A 20,124-nucleotide genomic window follows, 5' to 3' on the forward strand; every position below is an offset into this window, starting at 1 on the left:
GATGAAAAAAAGCGGATGGAGAACAGTGTGCTATAGTTAGGTAATCATACATGCCATACAACAAACTTGGGTCCTAATTAATTAAACCACGTATGGTTCACGGGTGGTGAATACTTTTGCAAAATACTGTATTTATAAAGGGTTTGAATGAATTGTGCCCTTGGCCTCTCTCTCAGAGGAATGAGGATGTCGATGTAATCGAACACATCGATGAATTCCAATCAGTTTCCCTTCAAAGTGTCTTCATAATCTGCACTATATAGTAATTCGTATTACAATACATATAGCACATCCTAATCTATGAAACGATTTCACCCATATACCTTTAAGTTTGAAAATTAACTCAAGGTTTCAATATAATATATTAACAATAGCCTATTTTTGTACCCTCTTTGTACCACACCAGCAGGCTCTTGAATATTCTGGGTTTCAGTAAAGCACAACCTACCTTGGTTAACAACAATGGAGTGAACTAACACTGCCTGTTACCATGGATCCATCTACATTACTATCAGCATTCCCAAGGTTTTATTCAGACATAGCCATTATCAGAATCAGCTGGCTTAGTAACTACAATATGCAGTTCCAGTTCCAGACCAGGTCTTTTAGGTCTACATCCACACAAAACTGTAGAACCTGCCAGACGGGGCGGCAGTGTAGCCTAGTTGTTAGAGCATTGGACTAGTAACCGAAAGGTTGTAAGTTCAAATCCCTGAGCTGACAAGGTACAAAATCTGTCGTTCTGCCCTTGAACAGGCAGTTAACCCACTGTTCCTAGGCCGTCATTGAAAATAAGAATTTGTTCTTAACTGATTTGCCTAGTAAAATAAAGGTAAAAATAAAAGATGTCTCACCACTACCACCAGATGGGGATGTTTTCCAAGCCTTGCTTGAGCCCTTGTACCAGGGCACTACCAGTGGAATAACATACTGTAAAAGGGGCTAGTATAGTACATGCTAGAGGAGGGTAGTAGGAGGACGGGCTCATTGTAATGGTTTGAATGGAATAAATGGAAAGGTATCAAGCACATCAAACATATGGAAACCACATGTTTGACTCTTTTCAATGAATTCCATTCCAGCCATTACATTGAGCCCACTCTCCCATAGCTCCATTCACCAGCCTCCTCTTGTACATGCAGTTATGGAAAATCACTTTCGTGCTTACTTTAATTATTTTCTGATATCAAATACTATCAAATACTTAAAAACTTCTTTGGGCTAGGCCCCTTTTTTCTCCACTTCCTGTCTGAATGACATGCCCAAAGTAAACTGCCTATAGCTCGGGCCCTGAAGCCAGGATATGCATATAATTGGTACCATTGGACAGAAAACACTTTGAAGTTTGTGGAAATGTTAAAATAATGTAGGAGAATATAACACAATAGATAAGGTAGGATAATATCCAAAGAAAAACCAACCCATAATTTTTATTTTTTTGAGAGACCATCCTCTTAGAAATGCAAGAGAAAGGTCATGTTGAAAATTATTTTTCTGGATGCAATTCCTATGGCCTCCACAGGGTGTCAGCAGTTGTTGTTCAAGGTTTCAGGATTGTAACTTCAAAAACTAATAAGAAATATCAGTTTTAGTAGAGGGACACAGTCTTGGAAATTAGTTTTTGCGGGCACCATGAAGACATTACGCACATGCTAAAATTGGTTTCCTATTGAACATACTTCTTTCTGAAATAAATATTATAGTTTGATTACATTTTAGGGTATCTGAAGAGTAAATAGAAACGTATTATGACTTGTTGAAATAAAGTTTAGGGGTAGATTTTTGGATTCCTTTCTCTGCAAGTTGAATGAGTGGATTACTCAAATCGATGGCGACAACTAAACTGACGTTTTGGGATATAAAGAAGGATTTTATCTAACAAAATGACACTACATGTTATAGCTGGGACCCTTTCGATGACAAATCAGAGGAAGATTTTCAAAAAGTAAGTGAATATTTAATTGTTATATGTGAAAGTATGAAACCTGTGCCGGGGTATAATGTCCTCCTAGTGGGACACCTAGCCCTAAGAAGTTTTAATGTGTGCTTGATTTAGCTTGCCTGTACACAATTAACCATTGAATCATGTTGAAGTCCCAAATTGCAAATTGTGCCCACTCTGCACATCAGTCAAGCTAAATCAAAAAGATATTTGACATGCAGGTAACTGCCAAAATAAAGGAAGCACCAACATAAAGTGTCTTAATAGGCCGATGGGCCACCACCAGCTTCCAGAACAGATTCAATGCTCCTCTGCATAGATTATACTGGTGTCTGTAACCCTATTGGAGAGATGAGATACCATTCTTCCACGAGAAATTCCATCATATGGTGTTTTGTTGCTGGTGGTGGAAAACGCTGTCTCAGGCGCCACTCAATAATCTCCCATAAGTGTTCAATTGGGTTGAGATCTGGTGACTGAAACACACACACACACACACACACGCACGCACGCATGCACGCACACACACACACACACACACACACAATTTTAAACCCACTATGCTCCTTTGAGTCGTCACTTTCAAAGTCACTGAGATCTCTTCTTCTCTTCTTCTAAATAATGGGAAACTGAACATTTTATATACACTGCATGACCCTAAGCATGATGGGATGTTAATTGCTTAGTTAACTCTGGAACCACACCTGTATCCCTCATTTTGAATCCCTCATTTACTCAAGTGTTTCCTTTATTATCCTGTAGGTATAGGACTGCTGTACTCTCAAGAGAATTTGGAGACATAGTTCATATTAGGCCAGTCTTGCAGAGACATCTAGTGGTTGCACTATTAATAATGTATCCAACTGTTTCCATTAGTGTCTAAAAGGAAAAGGTTTGATAACAAATACTTTCTGTTATACTTCAAATAAATCTACACAACTGGTAACTATATGGTACCAAATATTGGGTTATTAACGTGTAATTACCATTTCACCATGTACATTCTCAATAACTACCTCGTAATTGATGTACCATAAAGATATGTTTCATAAATTTAGTATGGAGGTTAATCAAATGAACACAACATTCTTAACACATCAATATCAAAAGAAGTACTATTGAGACACATTGAGAAGATCTGATGTTGGAGCACAGAAAAGCATGGCCATATAAATTGCACCCATTTAAGCTTCTATGGCTGCGTTTACACATGCAGCCCAATTCTGATATTTTTTCCGCTCATTGGTATTTTGACTAACCACATCAGATATTTTTCAGAGATGATCTGATTGGTCAAAATACCAATTAGTGAAAAGAATATCAGAATTGGACTGCCTGTGTGAATGCAGCCTATGTTTGCAGACCAGATACAGATATAAATCTCCATAAGGGCTGGCTGCCAGTGTAGGGGGCCAGTGACAGACGCATCTCAGGTGCAGAGCGTGTGGTATATATACAGTGCACTGAGTGCAGGAGGAACCCTACAAGGGAAAGGGATCCACGGTGAGTGACAGCACTAAAGGAGGTTTGGGGCTGGCGCCTGTTGAGACCTCTGCCTAGCAGCAATGGAGAAGAGTGGCTGTTTCCTTGACGAGAAGCAGATCTCTGTATCCTCTGTCCCCTCCCCCATCTCCCAATGCTACAATGATATTCCTCTCCAGGGAAGTCTCAAAGAGGTCTGTGAGACACCGAAACTAAAGATATACCATGTATACATATTCCAACAAATGAATCTAATCCAAACCCTCTAACTTCTTTAACTTCTTTATAAAGAAGTTGTGAAAATAATGCAGGTTAGCGTTTTTGTCATGATTCTTGTTCTGGAGGCAGTTCTGCAGAGTGGTCACTAGCTCACACAGCCACAGAGTCATACAATCTGATTTTAAAGATAACCTTAACCACACTGCTAAACCTAATGCCTAACCCTAACCATAACATTAACAACATTTTTTTTTACAATATAGACAATTTTGACTTTGCAGCTGGCCCATCTAGTGGAAATCACTAATTCCTGCCTACAGTACAAGACTCAACCTGAGACAATAAGGGGAAAACACAAGCATTGTACGTAACATAACACCTGTGAGGAGCAAGAAGAGTATAGCTTGGTCTGCTACTGGCAAATTAACAATTTCCACCTCCACACCAAAAGTAGACCTTTGCACCATCACACAGAGCAGAGGTCCATCCAACACACCGAGACTAACCAGCCCTTAAACTATTAGTCTGAGAGTCACAGCCTGTCATAGTAAACGTCAGAAGCCCTACTGTAAGCTGTGCCAATAGTAATTCTTGGGAATCTCACGTAACATTTTGATGAAGATCTTTGGTGACAAATTGGTCATGAGAGAGGGGATTCTGCTTAAGTCAATGGAGGATGAGTCGAGCTCTCCTTTCAGCTGCTATCATCTCCCTATTTTGGAGTATGATTAATTAGGGCATTTTGTGGTAAACGTTACTTAACTGGCTTCTTATGTTACAGTGATGGGACAATTGATGGGATTAAGAGGGGAGGCTGTGCTGTAAGAGAAGAGGAGCTGCAGAGACTCAGAGAGCACTGCCTTCTGTAGGCTAATCAGCTCCAAGCGTTCACAGAACACAGGTGGGGTGTCATTAAGTCATTTAGTCATCAAACTGGACACCGTCTGCCTTCGAAACATTCCAAACAATTCCCAGCTGAAATGTATGCCTATAGAGTTGCTACATGAATTGCAGTATAGGAGCTTTGAAGTTTTTTGCTTGCTTGTTACAACTTACAGCGTAGTATGTGAAATGTGCCATAATCTTCCAAATAAACAACTTTTGTCAAACAAACCTTTTTACCTAATTGTATTGGTTAAATAGGGGATTTTTAAAAAGGGGATTTTGTTATTTGATTTATGAATGCCTCATTTTGAATTCAGCTATTTTAAATTTAAAAGGACAGTCTACAGTTCAAACAATAACAAAGCGAACACCCCACCACTGTGTTTGGTAAGCAGATGAGGGAGGGATAGGAAATGTACAACTCTCAGACTCATAGACTGAGCTATGGATGCCAGGACTGACAGACCATCATATTAAAATAATACTTTTAACATGTGTTTGGTTACAATTACATTGTTTATAAACAATGGAGTAAAACAGTCTTATATTTTGGCTTCTGATGGGGTATGATAGTAGAACCAAGCTCATGCAGCATTTATAAGTTAAATTCCACAAGAATCAATGGGTATATATCGTTCATTTAAAATGATCCACCCCCCGAAAATGTGTCATCACAATTATTCCCCAGCCCTGTGCCTCATAATAAAGTTGGTTACACTTTTTCATATTGTATTCTTGTTATAGAAAAATGATCCTAAAATCTGAGTGAATGACAGGTGAATTTTTAAAGTTCCCTTAAAACACACGATGCTTCGATCACGCAGACATTTATTTCAAACATGCATTGACATGTTTATATTCCTCACTGACGCGTGAAACGAGGAGACAATCCTGCAAGTAAACAGGAATTGAGAGTTTTGATAAACTCGTGGAGCTGGTCAATAAATCTGATTTAAAACAGTTAAATTAATATTTTCTGATACCACTACAAATCGTCTAAAAATATTGACAACAAAAAAGCATTGGTCACATATATTTCACGATCATCTAATATTCTTTGACTTGGGTCGAATTCTATATTGTATTAATAAAATCGTGTTCTTATTTTTTCAACCTTAACTGATTTCCAGTTACAATGACGGCCTAGGGGGTACAACGACAGATTTTTACCTTGTCAGCTCGGGGATTCGATCTAGCAACCTTTCAGGTTACTGGCCCAGCGCTCTAACCACTAGACTACCTGTCGCCCCAGCAGGGATCATGAGTGGTTAAAACAGTTGCATATAAAACCCGATATGGAACCAATGTTGGTTCAGTGAAGGAGAATCCCTAAGAATCCCTATCCATACCATATGAAGTAGTATTTTCGATTATTTGTACTAGTCATTTCCAACTTGTTTTGATAAAGGTCAGGAAGGCCTACATGGAACAATTTATTACGTTTGATAAATTGTCGAGAAATAGATTGGGTATGGATTGGAAGAAAGTATGCACAAATTATAAGTAATTATTTACTCTGAATATACTGTAAGCATTTCGATTTTATGACTGACGATTTCGATTGTCATGACTGATAAATAAATGAAAGAAACATGTGCAGCTGTTGGCTATGCATCTATGCTACTGCTGGTACCCTATTTTAATTCCTCTTGTTGGACTTAAACGGAAAGTTTGGTTTAAAATCATAAGATCTCATATGTGCAAGCTCATCTTAATTTAGGAACATTTTAGGAGGCATTGCAAAACCTCTGGACGTTGGGGTCAACTAATTTATATCCCATTCACGAATTCGGCTAAAATATGTGAATGTCTTTATTATGTATTTTTCCCTTTCCCTGCATTAGATGAGATGGAAATTGAATTGAGACCCTAACCTGTCTATTACATTGGGGCAGTAGAAGAGCTCATTAATGTTAAACCCTGGTCTCTCTTTTCTCTTCCGGCGCGTCTCAGCATTAGCCAAGCATTGCAGGCTGGCGCCGCGGCCTCTCCACTTCCACAACATTAGGTGTAATGTTACTGTTTGTTGTGGCCTAAGCATACTAATAGGTCGTTGGAAGTCAGCATCAGTGTAAACCTGAGCGACATCCACCTTGCCGGGCAAGATCACTCAACCATGAAGACCTGAACAACAATTGAGTAACCTACCCTGTCTCAACAGAAGCTCATGAATAGAGAGCCACTGGTTTGGCATCATGCAGTCCATCTGGTTATGGATAGTTATCGCAGTTGCGAGTTGAATTTAGTTTGCTGCGGCTGCTATTAGAAGCACGCACATCTGCTTCGAATCCTAAAATCGTCTTAAAACGCAATTAGCCTAAACTCCCCTGCAATAATCTCAGTTATGATGTCTATATCATACACTCTTAGAAAACAATTGTTATATGCTTGTCTTGCTTCATATGTGGCACCCCTAAAGGCTTCATTCAGCATGCTTCCCATCCGAAACAGTTCGGGTCAGTTAATGCATATATTATGACGATGTAAAATTGATGTAAAATTACGCATCTCATTGGCAAACGTGTCAAAATCAATGACAGATTTCTTGAGATATCTTTGAGGAAGTGCCTATTTTGTGACTATTTTGAGGATGTGCATACTGGCTATGGTGTCTCAAGATGGGACAAACAGTAGTCTACTATTGCCACTTTTTCTTAATTTTCTAGCGAAGGTCTTATAAGGGAGTATGCGACCACACTCGTTCGGTTCGCCTAGCCGAGTTCAGCTAGACACCAGCCGATCCGAAGCATAAGGAAGCCTTACCGATTCTATATAGAGCCGACATTGCATATAGAACCCGATATGGAACCAATGTTGGGTCAGTGAAGAAGAATCCCTAGGGTTCTGATCAAAGAACCCAACAAAAGAGTTATATATAGAACCTTTAGGGGTGCCATATATGAAGAAAGCAATATAACCCTTTTTTGATTCTGTCCGGAACCTTTTTATCTAAGAGTGTCCAACAGCCAAACATTCTTCTTCGTCATCATCATCTTCAATAGCTAGGAGAAAATGTAGGTGTAATAACTTCCCATCCTGGCACCCCACCCCCATTCTGTCCATCCTTACCCAGTTAAAGTGAGATGTCTCGTGTCACCGTGTAAGATGAGATAAAGGAGTGGTTAAAGTGCATGAGACAGGCGCATCACACACTTGGCTATTGGCAGTTTGGAGACGGTTTCTTGGAGTGCTGAAAGGTATGCCCTGATGATACTACACACGATAGTGAGACCAGGTTGACTTTCAGACCGTGCTTATCAACTCACCTAGATCTAAGGAATTATTACATCCCTATTGAAGAACATTTGGAGAGCATCGCTAATATCTGTTGTATGATTGATTTCATTTGACCACGCTGAAACTGTGCAGTTACACATTTGTCTGTCTTAAAAATAATCCTCTGTATAAACTAGTGATGCTTCCCAGTCCAGTGACTTCAACGCCATTCTCGGTGAAGGATATTCTAAAGATGGAGCAGCAACATCACCCCCACCAAGGTTTCTTCTATCCAGATCAAGACGCACAGATGTCTCTGCAGCGCATGCACAGTGCACTTCGGAGCCTCGACTTACTTGACAGTCAGGATAAATCGTGCTTCTCGGGAGCAACACAGATGAAATGCACCCTGAGTTCGGAGGACATTGACATCCTGAGGGGCAGTTGTAGTTCAGCGGCTGAGGAGGAGACAAATGGGGACCCAGGTAAATTCAAACGATGTTGTTAAAACACGCAGCGCTGACATCCAATGACAGATAATTCCGAAAAAAAATATTCGATTGGGCACTGGTAATACAAGAACTGCATTAAAAAAAATGTTTTTTAATAATCATGAATCATTTTGAAACAAACTGAAGTACACCCTGAATGAAGCTTTATGGAATTGGCCCCAATCCTGCCTCTTGATGCTGCATGACAGCTTGTCTCTCAACCTCATGCCCCACCAAAATCTATTTTCATGAACAATATTATTAACATTTTTTTAAAGGGGCAATGAGCAGTTGCTACATTAATTTCTGTACTTATAAATTAATGATATGTACCCATTGATTATTGAAGAATATAACATATTGGTGCCTCATGAGTTTGGTTCAACTGTCGTACCCTATCAGAACCAAAAATATAAGCTTGTTTTACTCCAATGTCTCTAAACAAAGTAAATGTAAGCAAACACTATATAGCCTCAAAACATTGTTAAAACTGTAATGTTTATTTCATGGATTGTCAGTCCTTACATCCATTGCTCTGTCTATGAATTTGAGAATGGTTACATTTCTACAGCCTCATCCCGCAGCTTGTTAACCAAACAGGTGAGGGTACGATGCTTTGCTATTGTTTCTACTGCTGATTGCCATTTTAATAGGCATGCACAAAATTAATTTTTTTCAATATAAACTAGCTAAACCTCCTATTTTGACAATGTTTTACAAATATGAATAAATGGCAATGACGAGGCCTACCTATAGGAGAAAATAAAGGCTAGTAAATGGTAATGAATTGACCTTCTCACCACATTTAAATTAATCTCCGTGTGAGCTTTATATTGTGACATTGCTGATATGCATAATGCGTAATGCAGTTAATCCATGTGACGCAGCAATTTCAATTGAAGTAGGCCTAACCCACTGTGCAAAAACTGGGTGAATCAACGTTGTTTCCACGTAATTTCAACCCCCCCAAAACAATGGGATGATGTTGAATCAACGTGGAAAACTGATTGGATTTGCAAGTCATCAATGTAAGGTAATTTCCTATTTTTTTGCCCAACTTTTAACCTAAATCCAATGACATGGTGAATGTGTTTGTTAATTTCACGTTAGCTGACTACTCCACCAAATGTAAATCAGAACTTGAAGGTGAACTGACGTCTGTGCTCAGTGGGAAGTTTTTAACTAGGCAGTTTTCCAATGAAGGAATGTGTCTAACATTGCTATTTCTAATTATTGCAGGTATGCTTCTTGACGATTCGATGGGTTGTGATGGGAAAAATGACAATACCTATTCAGGCAAGCCAAAGCAAAGATTGCGCAGAAAACCACGCGTGCTATTTTCCCAAACGCAGGTTTTTGAGCTGGAACGGCGCTTCAAACAGCAGAGGTACCTTTCTGCACCAGAGAGGGACCACCTCGCCAATATTCTAAAGCTGACTTCTACTCAAGTCAAAATCTGGTTTCAAAACAGGAGGTACAAGTGCAAGCGGCAAAGACAAGACAAGTCTCTGGAATTGGCTGGATACCCGCCTCTACCACGAAGGGTGGCAGTGCCCGTGTTGGTTCGAGATGGCAAACCGTGCATGGGAGGACCTCATTTAGCGCCATACAACGTGACAATTGGCTCTTACAACACCATATATGGATATGGTAATAACTCACATGGTTGCAGTTATCCGAGTATGCCATCCATACCAAGTGCCACGCAAATGTCCAACAACCATATAGTTGACATGAACCTCATGGAAAATGTAGAGGGGCCATTCCAACAAGGACACTTTCAGGCAACTTTACCGGGGATAAGAGCGTGGTGAGAAACTATTCCAAAACAACCACCCAACTCTCATCAAGTTTTTTTCCTTTAGGTTTTTGTTTAGGTTTGGCTATGCAGCTGCAAGGTTACTTGTTGAAAACCTCAACGAATAGGCCAACAGGCAAATCCAAGTGTAGGCATATACTGTTTAACACGTTTATATTGGACTATATGTGTTTTATTCTAACTATGTGTAATGGTCTACTATAATTTCTTGTTTAACTATTTCGTTTTGTTTAGCTATTTAACTAAGTTGATAATATTGCTCTAACGGACTTTGTTCAAGACATGGTATTTTTGTACATGACAATAAACCTTGATTTAATATTTTATTGTGCTGTGAGATCACGCCATCCTCTCTCTGCAACCCAATCATATTATATTTAGACTTGTATTAGACCTACAACTACATCTACAACAAATAACACAACCGATTAAAATTATTTTAAAAAACAACATCAACAGTCAAGGCCTAATGGGAATACTAATTGTATTATACGTTGTATTATAAATTGCATTATAATTGTATTATTTGTCTTATAATACAATTATAGTTTTATTATTATTACTATACGGCCAAATTGATAATACATGTTTGGGGTCGCTCTGTGCAGGGGATAAATGGTCCAAAACAAATAGGCTATAACGTTGCTTCATCTCTATTAGAAGCATATAGTTCGTTGATCTTTTTATGAAACCATTAAAGGGTTTTCATCGTTGAGCCTGAATTTAACTTACGAATTTGAGATGGACTTGAGTTGACGTTGACAATGAATAGCCTAAATCTATACTCGTCACAAATTGATATTGGGCTTCTTAAAATAGCCTATTTGTAATGAGGTAGGACTAATTGCTCATCCAATTAACGACAATTACAATCAACACGCTACTGCTGTATTTTTTCCACTTAACGAATTAAGTTATATTACCCTGAAAACGGAAAAAAAACTAAGCTCACTTTTCCTCACTGATAGCAGTGTAAAATAGCGTTTTCATGTTTTTCAAATATTCGTTTTATATTGTTAGACCATATAAATTGTTGCTAAAGATATCTCTATATTGACATATGACCTGGCATAAGACCAACGATTTAAATGGTTCCACAATCTTAATGCTATCAACCCAAATGGTCATTATTGTTCCGTCGACAAAGCCGCTGAACAATGCCACACGCGATAAGGACGAGGAGCCTGTCCTGTCATGGGCCTTGGGTAAAGGTAAACAAACTCGTAGACACAGTGGCTCTTTTCCTCTTAACTTTCAATCAAATAGGGAAACAGCTTCCAATCTAACCTGTCAGCCTTCGATAGGAGGGAGATACTAACACCACTTGTGCTAACTGGATTGCACAGTTTAGATAACTATCAGTGAATGTAGCCTAAAGTGCACCAAATTTGCACATTCACGTCAAGACTTGAAAATAACAGATTTCATGATAAAACGATATATAGCCTACTGCATTGTTTCTTATGTATTCATATTCTGCTTACCTAAAATCCAATTACAGCTCTATAATTATATTTTTATAAAATGTAAAAATTATTTGTTGGTCGATTTATGTTTCATCAATTTAATAATTCAGGGATCCTGAGTGGCACAGCTCTTAGGCACTGCATCGCAGTGGCGTCACTACAGTCCCGGGTTTCATCCCAGGCTGTATCACAACCGGCCGTGATCGGGAGTTCCATAGGTCGGTGCACAATTGGCCCAGCGTCATCCGGATTAGGGGAGGGTTTGGCCGGGGTAGGCCGTCATTGTAAATAAGAATTTGTTCTTAACTCACTTGCCTAGTTAAACAAATTAAAATTGTTATTTTATTTGATAGCCAACCTGTGAATGTGGATTCCCTGTGTGGCTGCCTGCCTTAGCCCCGTGGGGCAGATATAGTGGTGAGCTGAGGCACATCAGAGCTGAGATAAGGGAGAGAGTGTCTCAGAGCAGAATTGAGCAGCAGACAGAGTGGAGACCAAGACCTCTTGAGAAGATCAGATAAGATGTGTGTGTCGGAAGCTCAGTTTGAGGAGGAGATGGAATAAGGTTGGCACTTTGTTAAGGGCGAGATGAGACTCAGAGAATGGGGATGCATTACATACCCTTTTCAAAGACCAGGGCTCATCAGCTGGCTTAGGGCTTACATCACGGACAGAATAGAGCAGACTATAAATGGTAGATGCTGTAACCATCTCTGATCTGTAGTCATCACAGAGAAGTCCACCCTTTTGAGGATTGAAATGAATGGATTTTTTTTCACAATGTTGATTACAAATCAGATACCCAATTTGCACTGAAGTAATGTAATTTATATTGAGGTGCTTGTTTTGGAATTGAAGACTAGTTACCAGTATGCTGTAATCTAAATGATTCAAACTCCATGAAAATAACTTGTTCTAACTGAATGGACACAAAACACATTTCATTTGATAAGGTGAGGGCATTACACACTGATCAAAAATGTGAGCCATGCTGTCACAGAGATCCTTTTCTACTGGACTGGAGCAAAACGGTTCAGCCAGGGAAACATCATACAGTGGTGTAGTCACTGGGATTTACAGATTCAGCTCTGCCACCCAGTCTTTACATCAAATATATCAGACAGTGAAATGTATGAGTCATCAACCTGAGGTAATCTCAAAGAACACATGATCAGTCAGTTCAAGAATGTAAATACCACATAGGACATAATGTATATGTGTCTAAGAAAGACACAAAATAGAATGTGTGTAGTGACCGGAGGATGTACTTACAATCTAGAATGTTGACAATTTAGTAGTACAAAAAAATAAAAGTACAAATCGGCAAGAATTGGTCAACCATTTTTAATACATGACCTATTAATACATAAAGCATCCACACACCAATAAGAATTTGAGTTTAAAGCCAGACACATTTTTTAAGCTGTTCAATGCGTTAACATGGTTTTCAGCCAGAATAGAAATCTATGGACAAGGTAAGACAGCAATCCATGGTTTAGTTTAATTTCCCTGGCACCGTTTCTACATGCTAACGTTTTAGCATTTGCGGTACAAATCCCATTCAAGTCATGGGACCGATATTAGCATTTTTCGCACATCACGTTCCAAACATCTATAAGAGATTTTGTTGAGCTTCACAATACATTTGAGCAAAAAAATCATAATTATTGTATACAATACCAGTCATAAGTTTGGACAAACCTACTCCTTCAAGGGTTTTTCTTTATTTGTACTATTTTTTACATTGTAGAATAAAAGTGAAGACATCAAAACTAGGAAATAACACAGGTGGAATATTGTAGTAACCTAAAAAGTGTTAAGCAAATAAAAAAATATTTAAGATTTTAGATTCTTCAAAGTTGCCACCCTTGCCTTGATGGCAGCTTTGCACACTCTTGGCATTCTCTCAACCAGCTTCATGAAGTAGTCACCTGGAATGCTTTTCCAACTGTCTTGAAGGAGTTCCCACATATGCTGAGCTCTTGTTGGCTGCTTTTCCTTCACTCTGCGGACCAACTCATCCCAAACCATCTCAATTGGGTTGAGGTTGGGTGATTGTGGAGGCCAGGTCATCTGATGCAGCACTCCATCACTCTCCTTTTTAGTCAAATAGCCCCTACACAGCCTGGAGTTGTGTTGGGTCATTGTCCTGTTGAAAAACGAATTATAGTCCCACTAAGCGCAAACCAGATGGGATGGCGTATCACTGCAGAATGCAGACACAGCAGTTGGAACCAAAAATCTCAAATTTGGACTCATCAGACCAAAGGACAGATTTCTACCGGTCGAATGTCCATTGCTCGTATTGCTTGGTTTAATCAAGTCTCTTCTTCTTATTGGTGTCCTTTAGTAGTGGTTTCTTTGCAGAAATTCGAACATGAAGGCCTGATTCACACAGTCTCCTCTAAACAGTTGATGTTGAGGTGTGTCTGTTACTTGAACTCTGTGAAGCATTTATTTGGGCTGCAATCTGAGGTGCAGTTAACTCTAATTAACGTATCCTCTGCAGCAGAGGTAACTCTGGGTCTTTCTTTCCTGTGGCGGTCTTCATGAGAGCCAGTTTAATCATTGCTCTTGATGGTTTTTGCGACTGCACTTTCAAAGTTCTTGAAATTTTCCGGATTGACTGACCTTCATGTCTTAAAGCAATGATGGATTGTTGTTACTCTTTGCTTATTTGTGCTATTCTTGTAATAATATGGACTTGGTCTTTTACCAAATAGGGCTTTCTTCTCTTTACCACCCTACCTTATCACAACACAACTGATCGGCTCAAACACATTATGAAAGAAAGAAATTCCACAAATTAACTTTTAACAAGGCACACCTGTTAATTGAAATGCATTACTGGTGACTACCTCATGAAGCTGGTTGAGAGAATACCAAGAGTGTGCAAAGCTGTCATCAAGGCTAAGGGTGGCTACTTCGAAGAATCTCAAATCTCAAATATATTTTGATTTGTTTCACACTTTTTTGTTTACCACATGATTCCATATGTGTTATTTCATAGTTTTGTCTTCACTATTATTCTACAATGTAGAAAATAATAAAAATGAACAAAAACCCTTGAATGAGTATGTCCAAACTTTTGACTGAAACTGCATCTCTGCCCCATTGCAAAATGAGTAGAATTGCATTAAAGGTGTTATAAAATTGCTAAATGTTTGCTCTGCGCCATGACAAAATGTGTAGAACTGCAGAAAAATTGCTTTAAAACGGCAACATTTTCTCTATGCCTCATTGCAAAATGTGTATAATTGCAGGAATATATATTGTATATATATATATATATATATATATATATATATATATATATATATATATATATATATATATATATATATACATATATATATATATATATATATATATATATATATATATATATATATGTGTGTGTGTGTGTGTGTGTGTGTGTGTGTGTGTGTGTGTGTGTGTGTGTGTGTGTGTGTGTGTGTGTGTGTGTATACTGTAAATACTGTAAAAACACTAGGAAATCAGCTTCAAGTGATTTTAACTTTGGAAACAGTTTCCCAAGTATTCCTACACATAATAGAGAGACATACTGTATTCAAATGAAAGCAAAGTTTGAAATGATTATGTTTTAGTCAAATATTATATCTGTTTGGGCTTCTTGGAGTCAATTTGCAGTCTACAAACCATCCTCTCGAGAAAAAATGATCCCGCAACTGAATCTAATTGATGATCCCTGCTTTAAATGATCTTCATCTGTGATATCAAGCGATGTTTAGAACAGTTTGTCAAGCAATGTTTAGTACAGTTTGTCAAGCAATGTTTAGTACAGTTTGTCAAGCGATGTTTAGAACAGTTTGTCAAGCGATGTTTAGAACAGTTTGTCCAAATCAAACCAGGACATAAGCACTTCCCCCTCATGGCCTAGATCTAAACATCTGCAGATGGACATGTTCTTACTCAAGACACATCACTCAACTGTCTACCATCCATAAACACTCTTTTGTCCCCTGGCTAGGATGTGCTGCAGCTTACTGAAATACTGGAAAGACAACATTCTCAACAACTTTAAACAACTCATTCGTGTGCTGTTTGTATTGATAAGTTGTTTGATGCTGTTGTGAAAACAGTTAGAAAATAACTTGGCGTTCTCTCTATTTAATCAATACTCTTCCATCTATTCCACCAATGACTGAAATCTGTGTCATAGGATTAAAATTATGTTGAATAGAATAACAGTTGTAAAACTATGTCAACAGTGTTCGTGACCAGAGATGTAATTGAAACAGAGGCATGCCATCTCAATGTTATCTGTTATTGGGATAAAAGTATGAAAGATATACACAGAACAATGCAACGCTATGGAATGTGGACATTGGAAATGGCTTGATACAGACACCACTGTTCATTCATGAGGATGACTACATTCACACCATGAGGATGTGATACAGGCAGCCCACCAAAGGTTTTTGACTTACTTACTTACTATGGCCTAAGTAAGTCAGTAAGTAAGTCAGTAAATAGCCAAAGTCTATTTAGTCAGGGATAAAAAAAATCTGGAAAGATATTACATTTCCGTCCTCCTTTACTTCCACCTATATCCCTATATTGTGGCTGTGTTTTTCTACATTTCTCAAACATTTACCAAACAGTAGGCATATTACATTTCAGATTTCCTGTCCATCTAGCTACAATAAGAACACAGTAAAAGATACCAACAAAATTGCATGTGAAAGATAATTCAGGTTAGAACGTTCAGTGCAGAGGAGGCTGGTGGGAGGAGCTATAGGAGGACAGGCTCATCGTAATGGCTGGAATGGAATAAATGGTACGGTATCAAACACATCAATCATATGGAAACAGGATGTTTGACGTCATTCCATTAATTAAGTTCCAGCCATTACAATGAGCCCTCCTCCTATAGCTCCTCCCACCAGCCTCCTGTGGTTTAGTGTGCAAATCAACCTAATATATTTGCAATGGAGCCTTCTGCCATAACACTGCAACTAATTTCAAGATGACAACCAACCAGGCGTAATCCATATCGATCCCCATGTTCACTCCCGTCTACAGTATATACTGTACGTACATGCAGTGACTGATTACCATTTTGCCTGGGGAGTTGAACGTTTTAAAAACATAATATGGCCTTGGAGCCCCCTCTGCTGGCGAGACCACCATACTGTATCTCTACAGACACACACAATATAAACAGGCAGAACTGGCTGAACACAATGTTCAAAGCCAACAGGGATAGATGGCTTTCCTCCTAAAATCATAACTGTCAGCTATGTCAGACTCTAAGCCAACACAAATTAGCCGTTGACACACAAAATATCACTGACAGACAGGCGGGAGAGCAGGTGTATTCAGTCTCTATCTACTAAATAAACAACATCTGAAATAATATTTTCTCAACTACTTGACTGGAACGAACTACAAAAATCCCTGAAACTGGAAACACATCTCCCTCACTAGCTTTAAGCACCAGCTTGTCAGAGCAGCTCACAGATTACTGCACCTGTACATAGCCCATCTATAATTTAGCCCAAACAACTACCTCTTCCCCTACTGTATTTATTTATTTTGCTCCTTTGCACCCCATTATTTCTATTTCTACTTTGCACATTCTTCCACTGCAAATCTACCATTCCAGTGTTTTACTTGCTATATTGTATTTACTTCGTCACCATGGCCTTTTTTTGTTGTTGCCTTATCTCACCTCATTTGCTCACATTGTATATAGACTTATTTTTCTATTGTATTATTGACTGTATGTTTGTTTTACTCCATGTGTAACTCTGTGTTGTTGTATGTGTTGAACTGCTTTGCTTTATCTTGGCCAGGTCGCAATTGTAAATGAGAACTTGCCTAGCTGGTTAAATAAAGGTGAAATAAATATATTGTTTAAATAGAGCAGTAATCATAACATTTATCCTAAATAGAGATAACCAATTTCCTCAGAATTACATGACCCCACTTTTATGACACAATTGCAAGGAAAACAGCAACAAAATGCTACTACACAACAAAAAGGCCACAACACTTGTTGTAAGTGTGAAAATCCTTTTAAGCCTAGGTGTCTTACTCCAACTATCATTAAATGTCTATTTTTTACATTTCTCACTGTAACAAGACTCATAACATATTACAGTACATAAATGATGACAACAGTGCAGTGATGATCGGTTTCAATTGACCTTTTGCTATGTGTAGATTATTACTGGATTGATTCTTGAAAAGAAAGAACAGATGCATATATTTGGTAGGCCTAAATTACCCTACACAGTATACATAGATTCGATCTACTTTTAGCGCCTATTGACGATAGTATGTATCTTCTGGCCTGAGGAATTGTGTTAAGAGCCACAGCGCTTGCTCTTACACACATCGGTACGGTTTTGTAATGCGTCTGTGTGTAGCTGGTGTAGATGACTCAGGCGCAGGACAGCAGATATGAGTAATGTACGCAATTTTACTCAACAATAATCACAATACATGTCAAATAAATCCAAGGCCACAATAACGGACCGCAATACAATAAACAATCACTCACAAACACACATGGGGGAACAGAGGGTTAAACAATGAACAAGTAATTGGGGGATTGAAACCAGGTGTGTAAAACAAGGACAAAACAAATGGAAAATAAAAAGTGGATCGGCGATGGCTAGAAGGCCGGTGACGTCGACCGCCGCCCGAACAAGGAGAGGGACCGATTCGGCGGAAGTCGTGACAGGTTTTGGAAACATGAGGAACCTATCTTTCAATACAGCAAGCTATAAATAACGCATTTTTAAAAAAGGTTAAAATACTACACACCTTTTATAGGGTTAGGGTTTGTGTTCCCACATTGCCATATCTCCATGTTACAACTCTTGTTTATGGAAAACAGGAAGACAGGCGACCACCTGTGCTAATTAGCTATATAACATGCTCTGAACACATGTGTTTAAGCGTAACTCGGGAAGTGTAGCTGAAGTGTAGTTTCATCAGATGTGGGCATCCATAGCTGTATGGATCTGTGCAAAACTGCTACAGTAAGTTTTTTTTTTAAGGATTCCTTCTCGATGATGAAAGATACAGGCCATAGGCTTCGAGAACTGTTTTGCAAGCGATGATTATTGGCATTTCTAAATGTTAAAATGCAGTTTAGGATTGTAGATCACATGAGCCAGTCGTGGATGAAGCTAATGGCTGAAAACTTTAGGGAGAAGGCAGAATGCCGTCTAGAGTTTTCGACACAGGGCAGGTCAGGGTCTACATGTAAAGTTGAGGAAGCGAGAGTTGCAAGATTTTGTACTGTTTGAATAATGTCAGGTGAACCACAAATACCTCCTTCAGTAAGTTAAATCAGCTGGAACTTTGGAAATAGCAGAAGGCTATATCACACTTTTTGTGAATCTCGAGCCTATTGTTTTGTTTGCTTTTCTTTTCGTCCTATAGCCTAACATTGTATATTGGAAATATGGCTGTGTGGGAACCCTAACCCTAAAAATGGTATCAATTTAACCTTTTTTAAATTATTATTTCTCGCTGCTATGAAAGATAAGGTCCTTATGCGCTCAATACCTGTACCACAAGCCATGTCTATTAATGTTCGGACTGAGCGTCAGGCTGTGGACTATTATTATAGGCTTACAATGGAGCCTAATGTAAATATGACATTTGATTACTTTGTAAATTGAACATCTGGATCCCTATTGTCATCTGTAAATAAAATCACAACTTCTGCACCTGACCCTGCCTGCCTCCTGCAACATTTATGTTGTACTGTACATAGCCTATGGTCTAAAGGAGTGTGTAAAAAAAGGGCTATGTGCCAAGTGAGGAGATAAGTATTGGATCCTTTGCTGTGCTGCATTTGCACCAATAGAGGGCATCTCCACTTCATGATACAGTAGGTGTTAGCCAGACTCATTTCAATAAGGGGTGCATAATGAAACATGGAACATCTGGACAACTTTTGGCGGTGCTGTATTGAGGCAAAAAGTAGAGAAAAGTGATTTGTACATTAAATGTGTAATGTATTCATTACAAACAGTATGAATAACACAAAATACAATTGATACTGTAGGCCTACTAATAACAAAGAGAGAACAATAAGCCAGACACAGTATTTCACCGGATGTATAAATGTGAAGCATCCGGTTGTAGTTTCCACTCACTACCAAATATGGTGATGAGAAGAAGCCCAGTGGCCAGCAGTGGGAGAAAATTGAGAAATGTTTTTGGTTGACATTCTTCTCATTTTCTCATCAATGAAACATTTGCTCTACATAAAGTTCTGTTTCCAAAACTAGATTCTGTAACAAACAGAGTGGACAGCATTTTGTAGACTTGACCCTTTTCCAAAGTTGTCAAAAATCACATTTTTTAGAATAATTCAGGGGCGAATTGAGTTATTGCACACACACACACTTCAGTGCCCTAACGGAAATATGATAATAAATGCTAGAACACGCTAATAGGATCTCACTAGCTCATGCTTGGCTCTGCTCACCTCCTTGCTTGTTCGGCCCACTAGGATTAATTTGCTCCCATTGGAAACAACAGGCTTTGGTCCATCTTGGGTTAATTATACAAATATTTGATAAGTCAAAATGTGCAAAATATCCACATCAATTTGGT

The 20,124-nt window shown here is 38.7% G+C and overlaps 1 protein-coding gene across 1 annotated transcript; it reads left to right on the plus strand.

Annotated features, from left to right (window-relative positions):
* Positions 1–6,634: 6,634 nt before the first annotated feature.
* nkx2.7 (NK2 transcription factor related 7) lies at positions 6,635–10,372 on the plus strand. The gene is made up of 2 exons (XM_024440608.2): positions 6,635–8,229; positions 9,475–10,372. Exons 1-2 carry the CDS (start codon positions 7,944–7,946, stop codon positions 10,047–10,049), a joined length of 861 nt encoding a protein of 286 aa, XP_024296376.1. The 5' UTR covers positions 6,635–7,943; the 3' UTR covers positions 10,050–10,372.
* Positions 10,373–20,124: the final 9,752 nt, after the last annotated feature.

Source organism: Oncorhynchus tshawytscha, linkage group LG12 (assembly GCF_018296145.1).
Source record: "Oncorhynchus tshawytscha isolate Ot180627B linkage group LG12, Otsh_v2.0, whole genome shotgun sequence".
In the NCBI taxonomy this organism is placed as follows: Eukaryota; Metazoa; Chordata; class Actinopteri; order Salmoniformes; family Salmonidae; genus Oncorhynchus; species Oncorhynchus tshawytscha.

What these genes read in the sequence shown, in the direction of transcription:
- nkx2.7 (XM_024440608.2), top strand. Translation starts at nt 7,944, where the DNA reads ATGCTTCCCAGTCCAGTGACTTCAACGCCATTCTCGGTGAAGGATATT. An exon ending in GGAGACAAATGGGGACCCAG is followed by an intron (nt 8,230 to 9,474) that starts GTAAATTCAAAC and finishes TAATTATTGCAG; the next exon opens with GTATGCTTCTTGACGATTCG.